Below are 18,038 nucleotides of genomic sequence, written 5' to 3' on the forward strand. Positions count from 1 at the left end.
CTATAAAAAGTTGTATAACTAAATTTAGCAAGTGACTTACATAACGGTTTATCAACTTTTGAAAAGTATAAAAACAGTTTTTATAAAGTTTACAAACTCATACAAGCTTGCGTTCACTTAAAATTTAAAACGAAATAATTTCTTAGTCAGTTAATAAAATAAACTACTAACGCACATAGGCGCACTTATATTTTTTCATTAACTTTAGGTATGTGCTAATAAAAGTGTATAGTTTTAACTACTCTTGTGCTAATTATACAATAATTGATATATAAACTAAACATGTTTTTATTTAATTTACTAACAGAATGATATTAAAATTAAAATTAGAATTGAATTGATAAAAAAAAAAGAATCAGTCAAAACTGACGTTTCCTTATTTTTAAAATACAAGCTAGAAAGTAGTACCAACGGAGTCTGAACTGGTTATTTATTCGAGCAACATTTTCAACTTTCAAAAACACTAAATGCACGTGCAAAGAAAACTGACGTGGGCGACCGGAATAATCGAGAACCTGTTGTTCGGAGGAGTGGTGTTCGGTTGGGCCAACATCTACCCGGTCCTCGTGAAAGAAGGGTACTTTTACGGCCAGTGCGAGCAGGAAAACCTCACCTCGACCGACCAGGTGTGCAATTCTCAGTTCGAACAACTGTCCCACGTTTACACGACGGCGGTGTTGTGCCTGATGGTGATGACGGTGGTCATCGGTCTGATGTTTGACAGGTTCGGCATGTGGGTCGTCCGCACCGTGATCGTTTTGGCCGGAAGTGCTTCTTCGGTTCTGATTGGAATTTCCACCAAAGACAGCTCGTACGTTTTTTTCGTCGCTTTTGTCCTTTTCGGCGTCTTTTCGTCGTGCGCGACGGTTTTGAACTCGCAGATAGGCAACGTTTTCGAGAAACTGAGAGGTTCGTACTCGACCACAATGTCCGGGGCACACGGGTCCGGGGTGGTTTTGTTTTTGTTTTTCGGATATCTGTACGAAAAGCTGGAGATTAAATTCAGCACCATGTTTTATTTCTACGCCGGTTTTTTATGGATTCTCAACGTAAGAACGTTTTTATTGACCCCAAAGAACAAAGCACCTTTCAAAGTGCCAAAGAATTACAAGTATGGGTTTTATGAGCTATTTGATAAGGAAAAAGTAGACACTGAAACCAACCAAGACCCAAGTGACTCCAACAGTGCTTCATTTAAAAGTTGTATGACGAGAAAGCACACTGTAACTTTGTTTATATCAAGTGGGATATTTACAGTAGTAACTATGGTATACATATCGTCTTTAAACTTATTCCTACCTGCAGTGATCGGTTCAAACAAGAAAGAAGACGTCAGGTTCTACACAAATCTCAAGGGATTGATTCAGTGTAGCAGCCTCATCGTTTCTCCAATAAACAGCTTTTTACTCGACTACTTCTACAACAACGTCTTTAACAAAATTAGTACGAAATATGCGAGGCTCATGACAGTTTCATTAGGCTTTTACTTGTCGGTAACCCTGCTGTTACTCATGAACGTTGCAAACCTGATCATGGATCCGAGAGTTCAAATATTCGCGATGGTCATGTACACCACGTGCAAGGTGAGCTTCTACGGAAACTGCTTCTACATGCTCAACTCGTTGTATCCGGCGGAGCATTACGGGAAGATATTCGGTCTTTTGCTGCTGATCTCCGGTATAATGAACGCTGCCATGTACCCGCTAACCCTGCTGATAACGCGCAAGCTGAAAGGCGACTTGTTCTACCTGAACGTCGGCTTGCTGGTGCTGACTGTTGTAAGTTTCGCGCATCCGGTGGTGCTAAACTTCGACGCTATACAAGAAAAAAAAAGCTTACTTGGCAAAAAAGAAGCGGGGAGAAACAAATGATATACAGTTAAACTGGTGAAGTTATTTTTTAAGTTCCTATTACACTATGCCTCATTGCAATGTGCTAAAAACAACAAAAAATAAGTAACAATACAAGTTATGATAAAGACTTAGCTGATGGGGGACAGTTTTAAGAAATATTTGAAGTAAAACTATTGTAGCAAGTATTTAAAATAACTCAAAGTAATACTGTTAAAAAACGAGTTCAATCACCAGTCAAAATGTAAAAATTGTAGTTTGCTTTGATAATCAATGATTTAAAAAAACGAAATGCTAGTTTTTTCTCTTTTATAATGTTTTTATTTGTCAATTTAGGTTTTTGAATTTATTAAAAAGAAAAATTTGCCCCAAATTATGTTTTCACTTATGGTTTCAACTAATTGATATTTAAAAATTGAGACTTACTTTAATAACTGCATTCAAAAACTGTATTCTTGTAGATTTTTTTAGATTATATAAGTAGAGTTATTCATATTTCTTTTACATCAAAGTACAAAATAATTGTGTTGTAAATGTTTTTTCACTACCATTTTTGTATTAAAAAAAGTATAAAAATTTTATTTAAATTTATTTTAAACTAACTCCTAATGGTTTTGTTATTTAACAAAACAAAATCGAAAACCTAGAATAGCAAATTTGAAAAAAAAACCTTTAAAGTCGATTAAAAAAATAAGTTATAATAACGATTTTAAATCTTTAATAAGAAACTTTGAACTTTTAACTGTATAAATTTCTCAAGTTCAAATATCTTAATTTTATTGTTGAGTCAAGAAAAATGTTCTTGTATCTTTAGTAAAGAAAAATATGTTTTAACAATTATTTTTGATTCTTTATATCTCTAAAAAACTTTTGCCTGTAGAAAATAATCGGTAAAGTATGTTGATTTTAACTTATATTAAATAGTCAAACTTAAACCAAATCTTATTTTCATTACTTAACAGAATAAAAATTCAAAAAAGTAAGTTGATTTTAAATCCTGAGCAGTTTAAATATGAATTTATGTTTCTAAACTTTTTGCTGTACAACACTAACTTTTAATGTGTAAATTATTTAACTTTATTGTTTTTATATTAAGTCTAAATTTCTGATAATACCAGAGACATGGTTTGATAAAAGTAGTAACAAATTCGCAAAGGTTCAATAAAATTACTCATATATATTAATGTATTTAATACCATTTGCAACTTAATATTAACAGATTATTCGTTTTATTTTATATTTTATTTCACAAAGCTTTTCAAAACTATACTAATTTCATTTTCAAGTGGTAAACGTTAATGAGTTCAAAAAATTTTGGTTGATCAACAGCTCTTAAAAAATAAGTTTAAATTATGACGTATGAATAAATTCGAATAAATACAAACTTTAGAGATTTAGCAAGTAAAACTAAAGTAAAGATATGTTAATTAATAAATTGTTAATAATTTTGCTTTTCCATTTAATGCTATTTGCGTATTTAACTTAGGTCGCTCTTCCTCCAATATTGATTCCAAGCTGTAGAGTTCGCTTTGTTTACATCGTTTCAAAACTTTAAAGTTTTGAATTATGTCAGAGTTTTGACAGGGTGTACAAATAAAAAGGTAATCAAATATTGCGCTGTGTATATGTAATGTTTTTTCGTTTTTAACTAACACAAAATTACACAGAAAAGTACTTGTAGGTAGTTTTTTAATAGTTTTAACACTTACATGTTTTCAGAGTCTAAGTGTTATAAAAATTTTAAATATAAAAATTTTCAAGTTGTATGATAATTAAAAGCTATTTATTTAACTAATATTATCTAAAATCTGAAATAATTTAGTCTTTATAGTTTATGGTTAGTTGGTCTTAAATACCTTGTAATACTATAGTATTTTACTTTTGTCAATATTTTATGTTTGTATGAAATCTCTGTAAACTGTAAAAAAGCAGTATCTTCTAAATACAAATAATTCTTACATTGTTTAGTTTCTACCGTGGTTTAAAGAATACTATAAGTGTACAATCAAAGCCTAAAAACTTTCAAAAAAAATTAGGTTAAATACAAATCTAGCTTAAATGTTAAATATTTTATACAAAACATCAAACAAACCATTTTCTATTCATAAAAAACTTTTATAAACAACACTCTTTTTTTGGTAAAAATAAAAACTATTTATTACGTTTTATTTCAATATATGTTCAAGATCTTTATCTTTTAGAAATATAAAAAGTTTTGTAATAGTTTTTTATTTCAATTTACTCTTCACGTTATTATTCAATCGATAAACAAAAACTGCTAAACTAAGTCACATATGGTGGCTATATAGATGTTGTAAAGCCTTTATGAAAATATGAATTAAAATAAACAATTATAAGTTAAAACCTCATTAAGAATACTTGACACTTTATGTAACTAAGTATATATATTTTTTTAAGTTGTTTTAAACCAAGTCTGCTTTTAATTTTGTAAAGTTTTATATTCAGCCCAGTTAAGTTCTATTAAAATATCTTTATTTTAGAAATCTTAACTTGATTAACAAAAATAAAACTTTTAAAAGCATTATAGCTTTTAAAGCAGGATGCTTATGTTCACTTAGTTACTAATAACTTTTTAGACTTAAGATATTTCTTAGATATTTTTATGAAATAAATTTTAAATACTGTGTCTTCTTTGATTTACTTTTTAAAGGTTTTTTTATTAAATCAATAAATAGCTTACAGTTTGACTTAAACTTATCTATATTTTGTTTTCTTATTTTTATATTTAAAAACTTTATGATAGAAACATTTTTTTAATTTTTACACCGACTCTAAATTAACACTTCTGAGAGACTTTTCATAGATTTAAATAGACATTATCAATCATACTTGTATAAGTAGAAAATGGTTTTTACAAAATTAATACTAACTGTTAAGTAACTAAAATGTCTGAGACTTTTCTATTCTAATTGTGAAAAAAAACCAGACACAGTGTGTGTTTTTTTTTTAGGCTTGAAGTAAGAAAAATTTCTGCTGGTACGATATGTAAAAATAAAAAAAAAAAAAATTTCAACGCCAATAAAAAACTTAAAAGTTTATTTATAGCTACTATCTATGTTAGTGAAAATGTTTTAAAACACTAAGATGTAAAATTATAGACCAATTTTATATTATTTGTACAAGTTCTTTTTTGCAAGCTTATTAAAATTTTTCTGCTATCACTAATTATCAAACTAAAAAACTTGTAAAAATTTTTTATAAAAGTTTGTACACAACAAAAAGGCTACTCATAAAAAAGCTATTTTGAAAATTCTATTAGAAAAATAAATTACTTATCAAAAATACGTGTTAACAACAATAGATAAACAAGTTATTTTTAATTAAAAGGCATTGTTAGTTACTTTAAACTTAAGTTTGTTTAGTTTGAAAAATTGTAAGGTAGTAATGACAAAAGTATATTTACTCCTATATCATTAGCTATTTAAGTCGAGATCGAGATAATTTTCTAATGATGTTCGAAATAACACGGGATTTTTTGATTATATTTTTTCTAGGTCATAGATATTATATTTTGTTATTTATTTAGCAGATAAAAAGTATCTTATCCGATTTGAGTTATCTTCTAAGCGGGCAAGTACTTTTATCTTTACTCGGGAGAAAAAAAAAACAAAGTTGAGGTGCCCAAGATTGTCTTACCACGTAATCCGCAAACAAAGAAGGGTTTTAGGCTTATTTTAACGGCGGTAAGCTCTTAGTATAGTATTTATTGTTACGTCTTTTAATCGTTATAACCAGCATAGTTTACGTTGGCCAAACAATGTGACTCTACACAGTTATTTTGTTATTTAAAAACAATTACAGTTTTAGCATTTATAAAAACAAGACAAACAAAAGAGATAATTTTTTTTTTGATTTAATTTAAAATCTCAAACTTTGAGATTATATAATAGCTTAATTTAGAACTTAGTTTTAAAGCTAACGCTTGATCATGATGATAATCTACGATAATGAAAAAATTTAAATACTTAGACTGACTTAGTAAATTGATATGTAGCATAAACAAAAAATATTTTTAATTACTAATTTATTCTTACGAGTCTAAAAAATCGTAGCATAAAATTAAACATATTTCTATCAAATTTACATTTATAGTTTTTTGAACTAGTTCGTATCAAATATGAAACAATAGATTTTAGCAAGAAAAAATAAAGTAAATATTAAAGTTTATTCTGCAAAAAAAAATTATGTCAATTTAAAGTCTCAGCCTACTGTATTTTGTTTGAGTAATAGATTTTAGTAATAAAAGAATAAAATTAAAAATAAAAGTAATTTAAGCTAATGCTTAATAAGGTCGGCTTCGCTGTTCTCCACATAATAACACGCTCTACTGAGCACAAAAAGAATTTATGTTTTAGTTGCTTTTTTAACCTTTGTATTCAGAATATTAATCCATCACAAAAACCATTGATAAATACACTGTAAAACTCAAATTTTATCATTATAAGTAATGAAAAAAAAAGCAGTAGTTAAAAAATCTTACCCAAAACACTGAGTATGCCAAGTTTTGGATCTTTTTTAAATGCATATACAACTAATGGAATATGGTTACCCTTTTTTTTTCTCCATACACCTTTAAGTCTTTTTTATGAGTTAAGTTTTATAGCATATGAACTGATGTATTTATGCTGTTGAAAATTATACCTTTTCACCAAGTAATTTTTAATAATACTCTTGTTGACAACTTGTATCTAAATTTTCGTGTTCACATGTGTTGCAAAAAATATTATATCCAAAAATATAAGTTGACTCTTTATTGCACTTATTTGTGTCAAAATGCTGCAGTTTACATATTTGATTTTTGAGTTATTTGTTCAGGACATGACTTTAAACTGTATCCTGATGTACAACTCGATAACCAAAAGGTTTTTTGTACACCAGGTCCTTGGACCAAATATTTGAGTGCTTTTTTTTTGTTTAATAAACTATTATTGTTTGTATAGAAAATTTTATGTTGTTTCATGCACCTTATTGCCTTGTAAGGGCCACCAATAATTTGTTTTTAAGTTACAGCAATGTCTTTCCCTAGGCGCATACACTGAATAAACAGGGCACACCAATCAGCATCCTAAAACTTTACACCATTTAAGGTTCTCATGGTAGCTAGATTTTAGGCACCTACTAAGTTTTTCATTTACATTAGTGCAAGAAAAGTGTTTTTTAAATTAAAAGAAAATTTGTTGGTTTTGTTCAATCAACTTTCCTGAAGATGAAAATCATATGTCAAGCCATCCTGGCTTGTTTGAGCTTGATCAGCTGCTTGAATCTATCAAAACAGTTTAGGTTTTGAATCCTTTCATTTTGCTTGAGGGATACTGTCCATGTAAGTCCGGCCCACTTGGTGTCAGTTTTAGCCTTTTCCTAGCACTTCTTTACAGTGGCAGACATGGCTCTGAGCTTAGCGTCAGTGGTGAACTTTGTGAGTTGAGACGAAGATGACATCAAAAGGACAATAGAACATGGTCCATGAGTTAAAACTCTGGTTTGGTTTACAATGAAAGCAAGTTTATCTTTGAATTTTCCATAGTTGGTGTACACAACTGCACCAATCTCAACAAATTTATCAAAAAAAAGTTATCCGTTAAGATTTAAATTTATATTTTAAATTTTTTAGAGTAGTTTTTTTTAGTTTATTGCACAGCAAAAAAAAAAAAAAGATGCTCAAAATATTTGGTCCTAAGACCTGGTGCACAAAGAACCTTTTGGTTATCGGTAGTTAAGTAATAAAAGGTTCAAATTAAGTTCAAACATGGTTGCCATTTTACATGAAAAAAATGGATTTTAAATGTTAAAACAAGAAAAAGATTAAATTTGATATTTAAAAAAAATTAAAAACCAGGGTTGCCAAAAAATATTGAATCCTGGAAAAAAAAACCTTGAGCTCTTTTATTATTTAGAGTTTTTTAACAGTAAAAACCATCAGTCTCAAACTCTACCCTTTGCAACAAAAAAAAATTGACAGTTTTATTTACCATGAAACACATTCAAAATAGCATTACAGTATTTTTTAATGTATTTGGATATAATATGGATATTTTGAAACGTATGATATTTTATGATACGTATGATAATTTATCAGACACTCAGGATATCTTAAAAGTTATTAAAATCTCAGGATATTATGATTTTTTTAAAACTCAAGATGACTCAAGCCAGTTTAGTTTTGTTACATAAAACTCAGTATAGTTTCAATTTATTTTTTAAATGAGCCTAGGCGGATCTAGAACTTTAATCTAAATCAGGTTTGCTTCACACTCAGGATAACTTACAAAGATTGAAATTTTTGAAAATCTCTAGATAACTCTGGATATTAAAAAAAAAAAGGATAGTTTATGCCAAATTGTTAATAGTTTAAATAACTCAGGATAGTTATAAGATTTTAAAAAATCTCAGTTTAGTTTTTTTTCTAGATTTTAAATGTTTGTTCCAGTTCAATATTTTGGTATTATATAACCTTTTTATTTTTATTTTTGATCATTGATTTTGAATGAAATATTTAATTTGTTTTTTAACTTGCTTGAGACTTTTTTAAGGGTCTTATAAAACACAGAATGACTCAAGACAGTTTTTGGTCACTCATGATTGTTGTTTTGACTCAAAGAGTAGCAATTTTGCTTATTTCATGTCCAATCAGAACCAGGTAGGACTCTTTTTTAAAATTAAGATTTAGCCTGGACAGGATTCAAATTGTTTTTTAAAAATAAAATTTTCTTAAACCCAGACCTTAGCAAGTTATGGCCAGATCTGTTGTATGATACAGTAAGGAATTTAAAAAAAATTAAAAAATATAAATTTTATAATAAAAAAACTAAAAAAAACTGTTTTTTTTTTTGTTTTCTTTTTTCTTTTTAAAAAATTCATTGCGACAGAATTTTCTAAATATATCAAGGAACATTTCCTGAAAATTTGAGGAAGTTATCTCAAAAAACGTAAGAGAAGATAGATTTTTAGTGATATAGTCTATTTTTGACGTTTTAGTTTGCGCCTCCCATAAAGAACCTATTGTTGCCTCCAACTTTGACCGGCTATATCTCAAAAATTATTTTGAATTTTTAAAATCTGTAAAAAGCATTTTGTAGCTTAGTAAAAAATATATAAAATAAGGTCCAAAACCAAAAAAGGGTGTTTACCTCCCCTATGCCCTTAATCAATAAAAAAATCAAGAAAACTAAAAAAATTAATATAAATTAAGTTATAAAAAAAAAACAACCAAAGGTTAGGGGTAAAAGTGATAGTAAAAAAAAAGTAATTATGAATTAAATTAAAAACAAAAAATGATTTTAAAAAAATCAACCCCTGCAAAAGTAACCCCTCAACACACACTTTTGTGCATATTAGAATCCTACCCAAAAACTAAAGTAAGAAGGTAAACATAAATAGTATTTCTTTTACCAAGCTAGGTTTGTGTACTACTGTAAAACGTTAAATCTTCACTTTTGAAATGCTTTTTCATTTTTAGTCCTCTCCTATCTTTATTAGATGTGGTGTTGCTTTTGTACAAAATGAGCAATGTGTCTGTTTTTAGGACAATCTATGCAGGAATACCACACAGTCAGGGAAACTCAGGATATTTTGAAATTCTAGAAAGTCTCAGGGAGACTCAGGATATTTGACTACTTTGTAAAGTCAAGATGACTCAGAAAAATTTTGATTTTTTATAAAAATCTCAAGATAGTTTCAAGATTTTTAAAGAATCTTAGGTCATGTTTTTTTAGATCTAGAATGAGGTTTAGTTGATCCAGTTTCAATATTGTGTTATTTTAAATACCCAATTTATCCAGAACATGACTTTTATTGACCTTTAAAAAAATTTATATTAAAAAATTTTAGCGATGCTGCTAGCTGTTCACTATCCTTAAAAATGAATTGTAGTTTTTGTTTTAAATCTGAAATAATATTTATCATAATTTAAGTTTATACTATACAGAAATATTTTAGAGCAGGGTTTCCCAAACTTTTTCAAAAGGCCCCTTAAACAGAAATTAAAAAAGCTCTGCCTCCCTCCAACAAGGTTACTCAAAAAACTACTATTAAAAACACCTAAGACCTTTTGTTTTGCTCTTAATCATCAACTCCAGAATATTTAGTGTAAGTTTCAAATTATGACCTCATGGCCCCCTAAATTTCTGTCATCGCCCCCAAGTTCCATTGAGAAACTCTGGTTTTAAGGTATCAGATTTTAACTATGCACCAAAATGTTTTTATATACTTTGTTAATGTTGAAGTCTAAAGAAGAAAGACAAACATTGAAAATAATATATTTGCATTAAAGTGAGTACTTTATGTGGAGTAAGATTAAACTTACACTATTAAAATATCAAAAAAAGAATCAATTTTGTATAAAGTGTATTACATAAAATTATCCACAAGTTTTGTTTTTTTATCTCAATTAAATTAAACTTTTAACCTTGAATCTACAAAACAGTATTTATCATAAGTTCAGTAAACATCTTATGCAGAATCATACAAATTCAACCTTTCTTTTAATTGTTAAGAAAAAAAATGAACATAAGGTATAAGTAGTTTGCTGCATAGAAAAAAAAAACTTATTTTAAGGATTTGAAAAAACTCTGTATATATGTTCAATAATGGCATTGCACTCAATCATCTTAGAAGTAAATTATAATCAATTTATTAAATACAATTGACCTGGAATAAAGTTTAGCAACATATTTAGTATATTATAATAAATTTTTAAACATGAGCAGGGTTGCCACTTGGTCAGGAAAAGTCAGGAAATTTTATAAAATTTAAAAAAAAATTCAGGTTTTGTCAGTTTAAATTTACAAAATTCCTTGTTTTCCAAAGCCTTCAAATGGTAAAAATTGATTAAAAGTCCGTTTAAGTCAGAAAAAAAAACCAAAATATTCCTGGAAATTTGCAAAAATATTTAATTTTATTTCCAATGCCTTCACCTGGTATAATTAACAAAAATATCCTTTATAAAACTGCAAAAATTTTATATTAACATATTGAACAAGTACCCTACTTGAACAAGCAGATTTTGTAAGCTTTTTAGTATTGATGATCTGTAGCAAGGACACTTCCATAGTGAAACTGTGATATATACACAAAAATTGTAAAAGTTCCTTATATGTCATTTGTTTATCTAGATACATTTATGCTAGGTAATGCTAAAAAATTGTGTCTTTTTTCAGACAAGCTGTGTTTATAAGGTGATAATACAAGTATTTTGCTGATAGAGCTGTTTATTACAAACATGAATTATATACAGATGGTTTAAGTGATGTACTGGAAGTTTGATAGAATTCAGCAAAAAACTGTTGTTTTTAACCTGTATTAAAATTAGATTGCAAGCTTTATAAAGCTTCTTTTAGAATAAGTTTAATTTAGAGTATGATTTAGAAAAGTCAGGAAAATTTTGGTAAAAAGTCAGGAAAAGTCAGGAAATTTTTCTCAGCTTGATCAGTGGCAACCATGCATGAGCCTTATATAAAGTACTAAAATTAATTTTAAAACTAAAAATATTAAAAATATTAAATCAGTAACTAATAAAAAAGTTTTTAAACACATGCACACACTACTTGCTATTACTTTGATAATGTTACAAGTTTTTTAGTTGTGTTGCAATACTCATTATTACTTTTATAACTTCTCACAGGGTCACACTCAGGATATTTTGAATTTTTTTTAAATCTCAAAATATTTGGTTTTTTCTTCACTCAGGTTGACTCAGAATAATTTTTTTTTTATATAAAAAACTTTATCTATATAAAATTTGTTTAAGATTTAGTTGAAATATTATTTTCATAACAAATTTTGTTGAAGACTTGATTTTTTTGAATTTTTAAAAGCTGAAAAATAACTTTTCTTAAAGATATGAAAAAACTCAGTATGACTCAAGACAGTTTTGGTCACCTAGGATAGTTTTATTGACTCAAAGAGTGGCAAGCTTGCTCTTAGTCTTACTTAAGCAAGTATTTATTTAATAAAAAGTATCCTAGTTGTTATTAAAAAATACTTAGTTATATAATTGCTAATTTTTTTATTCTACATTTATGCAGTGTGTTCAAATTTAGGATTTATGCAGTGTTGTTTCTTAATTATCTTGCATTTTAGTTTATCAGGTTAAATCTGTACTATTTAGTTATATACTTTTAAACTTATGAAAAACAACTTGGTTTTCAGCTTTATATAATACAAACGGATCTTTATAACTTGTTGTACACAAATAGAAATGGTGAGTTCTTATTGTACTAATAATTTTTACTATCTTTACAAAATGTTTAGCCACTTAAGGTAAATTAATGGTATTAGTATTTACATCTTCAATAAAAAATTTTAACAGAGCATAGTTCAAATCGAAAAGTTTTTTGATGACATTCCAAAGGAACTATCCAGCGAGGAAATAATACAACATGTTGAAAAGAACACTCAGTTTTTGTTCAACCAGCCCCTTTTATTTAAGACTGTTTGCGCAAAGTTTTTTGTTTCTCAGGTTGATGAGGAACTGCACTACCATTTGGTGAGATTTGGGCCCACGCATCAATACAATGCAGATGAGTTTTTACCAGTAATGACTAAATTGGGTACCAATGCCTTTTTCTTGGCTATAAGTATTAGATTGTTTAAGACATTGAAACACGCTCCACTGGTTAGGTATTTGACTTTAAAGTACATGTGTGAACAAAGTGGATTCATAAAAAAGAACTATCTGAATTTAAATGGAGAAACATCTTTTGCAGAGACCCTTTCAAATTGCGCTTACAATGAGAATCCTGATTATGTAACAATTTATTGTGCCTCTAAAGCACTTTGCATAGATATCTACTTAACCACTTTACCTTACAACGGTTTTGCTGAACTTGAGTATTTAAAAATGCCCAGAGTATTTAATGGTGGTGAAAATAGCAGAGCTTCAGTATGCATTGGCAAAGTTGCTTCTCAGGAGCCTACAAAGATGGGTGAGCGTTTTGTAAGAGATCATTTTGCACCTCTAATAACCACTGGGCAAAAAGACACAACTATTGAATGGCCAAACCATCTTATGAGATACAGAGCAAACAGTTTCTACAAAATAGCTCATAAATTCAAGTATACCAGAAAGTCTGATGCCTCACCACAAAATGATAACAAAAACGAGGTAACTATAGTAGGAGATGAATTAGGTGGAGATGATTTAGGTGGAGTGGATGTAGGTGGAGATGATGTAGGTGGAGACGATGAAGTTGGAGGGGAAGTTGCTAATTTGATTCCAGTTGTTCAAAAGTCACCATCAACGTTTAGTTTTCAGATCGAGTTGAAGAAATCTTCTTTGAACAAAACGCCAGTCAACACATTACCCAGCTGCTACTCTGATCAAAAAGAAACTGTAAAGAATGATTGTGTTCCCAGGTACTCTCAGCCATCACTTTTGTCCTTGCTTGCAAAGCATGGCAGCATGTTTGAGTACAAACGAAAAATAAACCCAAAGTATGCTATGTCCTTAATTTTGTATTGCAAAAACCCATTGTCTTTGGATGATATCTTGGAATGCGAGATTTCAAACAAAGTGTTTATTCTACGCAATGACTTTGATCACAAAATGCTGGGGTGTCGATGGAATCACTGCACTAGTAAGAGTTACAACTTTATGTGTAAACACCACAAAAAAACAAATATCTACAGGTTAAAACATTATGACAAAGAAAAAACTCATATTTATTCAGACTCCACAGTTACTTTAAGTCATTATAGATACAAGGCACACTGTGGTAATGATTTTAAATTAACAGTATATTTTAATGATGAAACAAAAATTCTGCACTTCTTAGGAGAAAAACCAAATTGTGGTTGTAGAAAATTATTAAAGCAGCTGAAAGCATTCGAGTCCAACATGACTTTAACTCCCACTGAAATATTTTTAAAATACCCGACATTGTTTAAAGACCGACAAGAAATAAGTAACATTAAACGAAAGTATATGGTTAAAAACGATCCTGCTCAGCTTAAAAAAATGAAAAAAAACTAATGTTGTCAAAACTTATTAGTTTTTGTTAAATTTTAATGTTAGACAATGATTTTTTAAAAAAGTATTTGGTTTACTGTTTTGTGCACGTCTCTAGTCAAATTACATATGCCTTACAACATTTTGTTGTGCTTTTTTTTCAATTGCTTTAGTAAACTTTTTTAAAAGTTATGTTACTGCTGTTTTAAAGTAAAATATATACTTAATATTTTGATTATTTATTATAATATTTCTTCACTATATGTTTTTAAAGTTTACCAACCAAGTCAGCTATTTTTAAACTTTTTGATTACTAAGTTTAAAACTACCACTTTTGAAATATTTTAAAACTTATGAAAAAAATAGATCTTATCAAGTTATTTATTTAATTTAAAAAATAATATTTTTATTGGTTTTATTAAATATTTAAAAAAAAGTTGTTTTTGTAGTATTATAGTTACTTTATTAAGTCAATTTTGCAGTTTTATTGAATATTTTTCATGTACGTTTGCAATTTCCGACTATAAAAATGTTTATTTACAATAAAATAGTCAAAATTATCTTTTAAATAAATGAAAGTTTTAAACTGCTAATTTACCATTTATTGATTTTATCTTTGTGGAAAATATTAGTTGTTTGTTTGAATACCTACTTTTTGTTAACCTTCTTTTTAGGCGACTTGGCTCATCTCCACACAATCACACGCACTATTAAAAACAGATGAGAAACTCTTTAAATGCTAACTTAACCCTTTTTTGATACTAAACGTATTTTTTTCAAGCTGTTAGAGGTAGGTGTTAATAAAAAAATATGTTGTTAGTATTTAGGAATGTACTTTTTTTTTCAAATCCGGACCCTTACTCCTCTTAAACAAACAGCTATAAATATAGATATGAGTAAAATATATTAAAACATTATAAGATGGTTAAATAGGTACTTTTTAAACGTTAAACATTTAATAAAATATGGGTAAAAAACACAGCATAAAAAATTACCTATTTTTTGTGGTCAGTAGAGAATTTGTAAAGATTAGCCGAGCCATCTATTTTTTACCTAAGCTCCTGATTTAACTATCAACTTAAAGAAATAAGTATATAATATTATTAAAACTTATTTTGTTTGTTTAGTATAAGTTATAATCCACAAGCTAAAGTTATCTGAACAAAAATAATTTTCAAATTAATAGTATCAAGTTTCAATATTACTAACACAAACTTAAATGCGGATTTCAGACCCCAGTTTTTTTGATCTTTGTTGATATCAAGTAGTGATGTTCTCAAGTTTTTGAAAACCTGAATTCAGGTGAAGAACACAAACACTAATTAATTACTCAGCTTTCCTAACTTTATCTTTTGAAATAGCTCCAAATGATTTTTAAAATCTATAAAAAGTTCGTGATTACTATTGTCAGTAGTGTTGTTTCTTAAAAAGTTAAACCTTAAGTAGAGTACATACAGAAGTGAAAAAATCTACTAAGTTGTTTACACTTTTGATAAAAAAGTTTCAGGTTCAATTTGTAAAATTAACTAGAGTTACTAAAAAATCTCTCTCAAACGGTTGCTTGCAGTACTTTGTACTAACCCCGCTTAAACAGCGGTATCTCGCGAATATGCCTACCTGATGGGTCCTAATTAGGATGTAACCGGTCGAAGGTTGTCTCGGATGCTGTTGTGTTGGTCGTGTCATTACTTATTAAAAAGAATGTCTATGATGAATGTATAATAAATGGAAATTTATTTTCTGTATACTGCAATTTATATTGTAAATTGTTATTACCTAAAGATATACATATAAATTACAAATAAGCCTTTAGAACATCAGTTAAAGGTTGTTATTTGGAAAACATGCTAAAGTTAAACAAGCAATTGTGTTATACAATTATTTTTTTAACTATAAATTTTCGAGTATAGGTACTCAATTAGAAAATATTATTTTAATAATTTTATATAAAGTGTTAAGAACTCCTTCATATTTTTGGTATTTAGTTTCATATATCAGTAATTTTTATTTCTGACGACCTTGCTACCTAGAAAACTGTCTATAAAACTAACGTTTTAAATTATTTATCTAATGCCCTTAAATTGTAAATCTAAATTTTCTGGTGTTAAAATATTGTGTAAAGAAATATATCTCCGACTATCAATTTGAATAGTCTGATACTTGGATAGAAACAACAAAAATATAAAATTAAAAAGTGAAAACTTCTTTCGACTAGTACTTTGATTATAATTTTATTTATAAAAAAAAATTTTTTTTTAATCGAATTAAGCTAAACAGTTTTAGATCAAGTTCGTTTTAAAGCAATTTAAATTAACAGAAAAATCATAGAAATCCATTATTTTAGTTTTTGCGTTGAGAACGTACTTATGTGCTTCTCTTAAAAAGCGTATCTTTAAATTTATACAATTAAGTTTATATCGTATCTTAATATTAAAAAGTTGTTCAACTAGCATAAACTTATGGATAATTTGTAAGGAATTCTAAATTTATTTAGTTTGAGAACTCTTTATATACTAAATAAAACATTGTATAGTGTTTTCCTGTTTCAAATTCTAGTTTTAATTAATTGTTTTAGGTACATAGTATTTATAGCAATGTAGAATTATTATCTGTTAAAACTTTTCAAATTCAACTTTTTATACTGACAGTTATTAGTTACTATATAAGTTAAAATTTGACTGGATAAGTTTTTTATGAGCCAAAACGTTAATATATTAAACCTTTTGTAAGTGTAAGTCATTATTTTAACAAACCTAGATTACAGTTGTAAATATAAGGATTATGTTTAGTTTAGATCCCAGTGCATAAAAGTACTTAAACTACTTCTAAATAAAAGTGTATTTCATTATAAATTGCTTTGAAAGATTAATTTTTGACAGCTTTTAACAAGCTGTAATATAATAATTGCAAAAAAAAGTCTAGTTATAGTAGCAAATAATATATAATAAAATTATGCATGTAAATATGTTTCTTTTTCTATTTTAATCTATCATGCATAGTTTTAAAAGTGTAAGGTACTGCTGATACAGATTTATAAAGTTCGTAAACGTTTCACGTTTCTTTTGACTAAAGCATTTTCGATCATAAGAAACTAAAGAAATCTCAGATTTTTTTTTTACATGATTTATTGTACTTAAAAGTTTAATTTTTTTAATTAGGTTGTTTTTTCAGGTTATATTTTTTTTATAAATACATAATGAATAATATAGCTGTTTTATAAACTAATAAAACATAATATCTATCTTTTTTACTTCTAAAACTTTTTAATGCATAAAGATGTTATTGATCTATACAATTTTATTTTAAAATATTTGCTTTGTTCTACTAGTTATGATAAATTTTAATTTAACCAAAACCTTTAAATAAGTTAACGGTAAGATAAAGTGTTTGTTTTCTTGAATTACCTATTAAGATAACTTTATGTAAAAAAACTTATTATGTAAAACAGAACTATGGCTTTTTTTTTGTAATATGAAAGACTATTTAAATTATTATACAGATTAAAAATTAATATTTATTTATATAAATAATTGAAAGTGTTATTAAAAATTTTTCAGTAAATAAATCTAATTAGAACTTTTAAAATAATATTATTTTTATTGTTTTATTACATTTATAAAATGTTAAAATTCTGTGAATTATTTAATACTTCAAGCTCGATTTGATATTTTTTAGTAACACAATAAAAAATTGTATTTGAATTTTTAATTTAAATAAGAAAACTGAGATAATTTAAAAGCGTTAAAAATTACTTTAGTAAACAGTATTATGATTTATTATAGTTTAATGTTAAGTTCGTAACAGTTTTTCATTGTTTGGAAAAGTTTGACATATTTTTTTTTTCAACTTGGTTTAGCTGTTTTAAACTAGCTGTATATTCATAAGTATTTAAAGGTTCGTTTTCTATATTATTAAAAGATAAAAATAACATAATAAATAGTCCAAGTTCGGATTTTTTTTAGCTATATGTAACACCTACTTTACATTAACTACATTTCTATTTTTATTATAGTGACATAAATTTATTATAAATAAAAATTTTTCTAAATGCTTCGAAAAACGTTGTAATGCAAAGCTTAGAGTTACCACTTAAAACAGGGGTGTCGGATCATAAAAATATTAAGCCAAATATTGAGAATATTAAACAAACCAGCTATTAACAGTATTTAATGAAAAACTAAAAACGAAGAGCAAAAGCACATTGAAAAAAAAAATTAACTAAA

At 27.3% G+C, this 18,038-nt stretch overlaps 2 protein-coding genes across 2 annotated transcripts; both read left to right on the forward strand.

Annotated features, from left to right (window-relative positions):
- Positions 1 to 432: 432 nt before the first annotated feature.
- LOC145845743 (equilibrative nucleobase transporter 1-like) lies at positions 433 to 2,066 on the forward strand. The gene has a single exon (XM_082952815.1). The coding sequence runs from the start codon at positions 468 to 470 to the stop codon at positions 1,869 to 1,871; it is 1,404 nt and encodes a 467-aa protein (XP_082808941.1). The 5' UTR covers positions 433 to 467; the 3' UTR covers positions 1,872 to 2,066.
- Positions 2,067 to 12,020: 9,954 nt separating this feature from the next.
- Positions 12,021 to 14,089, forward strand: LOC145843444 (uncharacterized). Its single transcript, XM_082950932.1, has 2 exons — positions 12,021 to 12,069; positions 12,178 to 14,089. Exons 1-2 carry the CDS (start codon positions 12,067 to 12,069, stop codon positions 13,837 to 13,839), a joined length of 1,665 nt encoding a protein of 554 aa, XP_082807058.1. The 5' UTR covers positions 12,021 to 12,066; the 3' UTR covers positions 13,840 to 14,089.
- Positions 14,090 to 18,038: the final 3,949 nt, after the last annotated feature.

The sequence above is a fragment of the Thalia democratica genome, chromosome 1 (genome assembly GCF_965202585.1).
Source record: "Thalia democratica chromosome 1, ktThaDemo2.hap1.1, whole genome shotgun sequence".
NCBI lineage: Eukaryota > Metazoa > Chordata > Thaliacea > Salpida > Salpidae > Thalia > Thalia democratica.

Bases quoted from the DNA above. Each gene is read 5' to 3' on its own strand.
- LOC145845743 (XM_082952815.1), top strand. From the start codon at position 468: ATGCACGTGCAAAGAAAACTGACGTGGGCGACCGGAATAATCGAGAAC.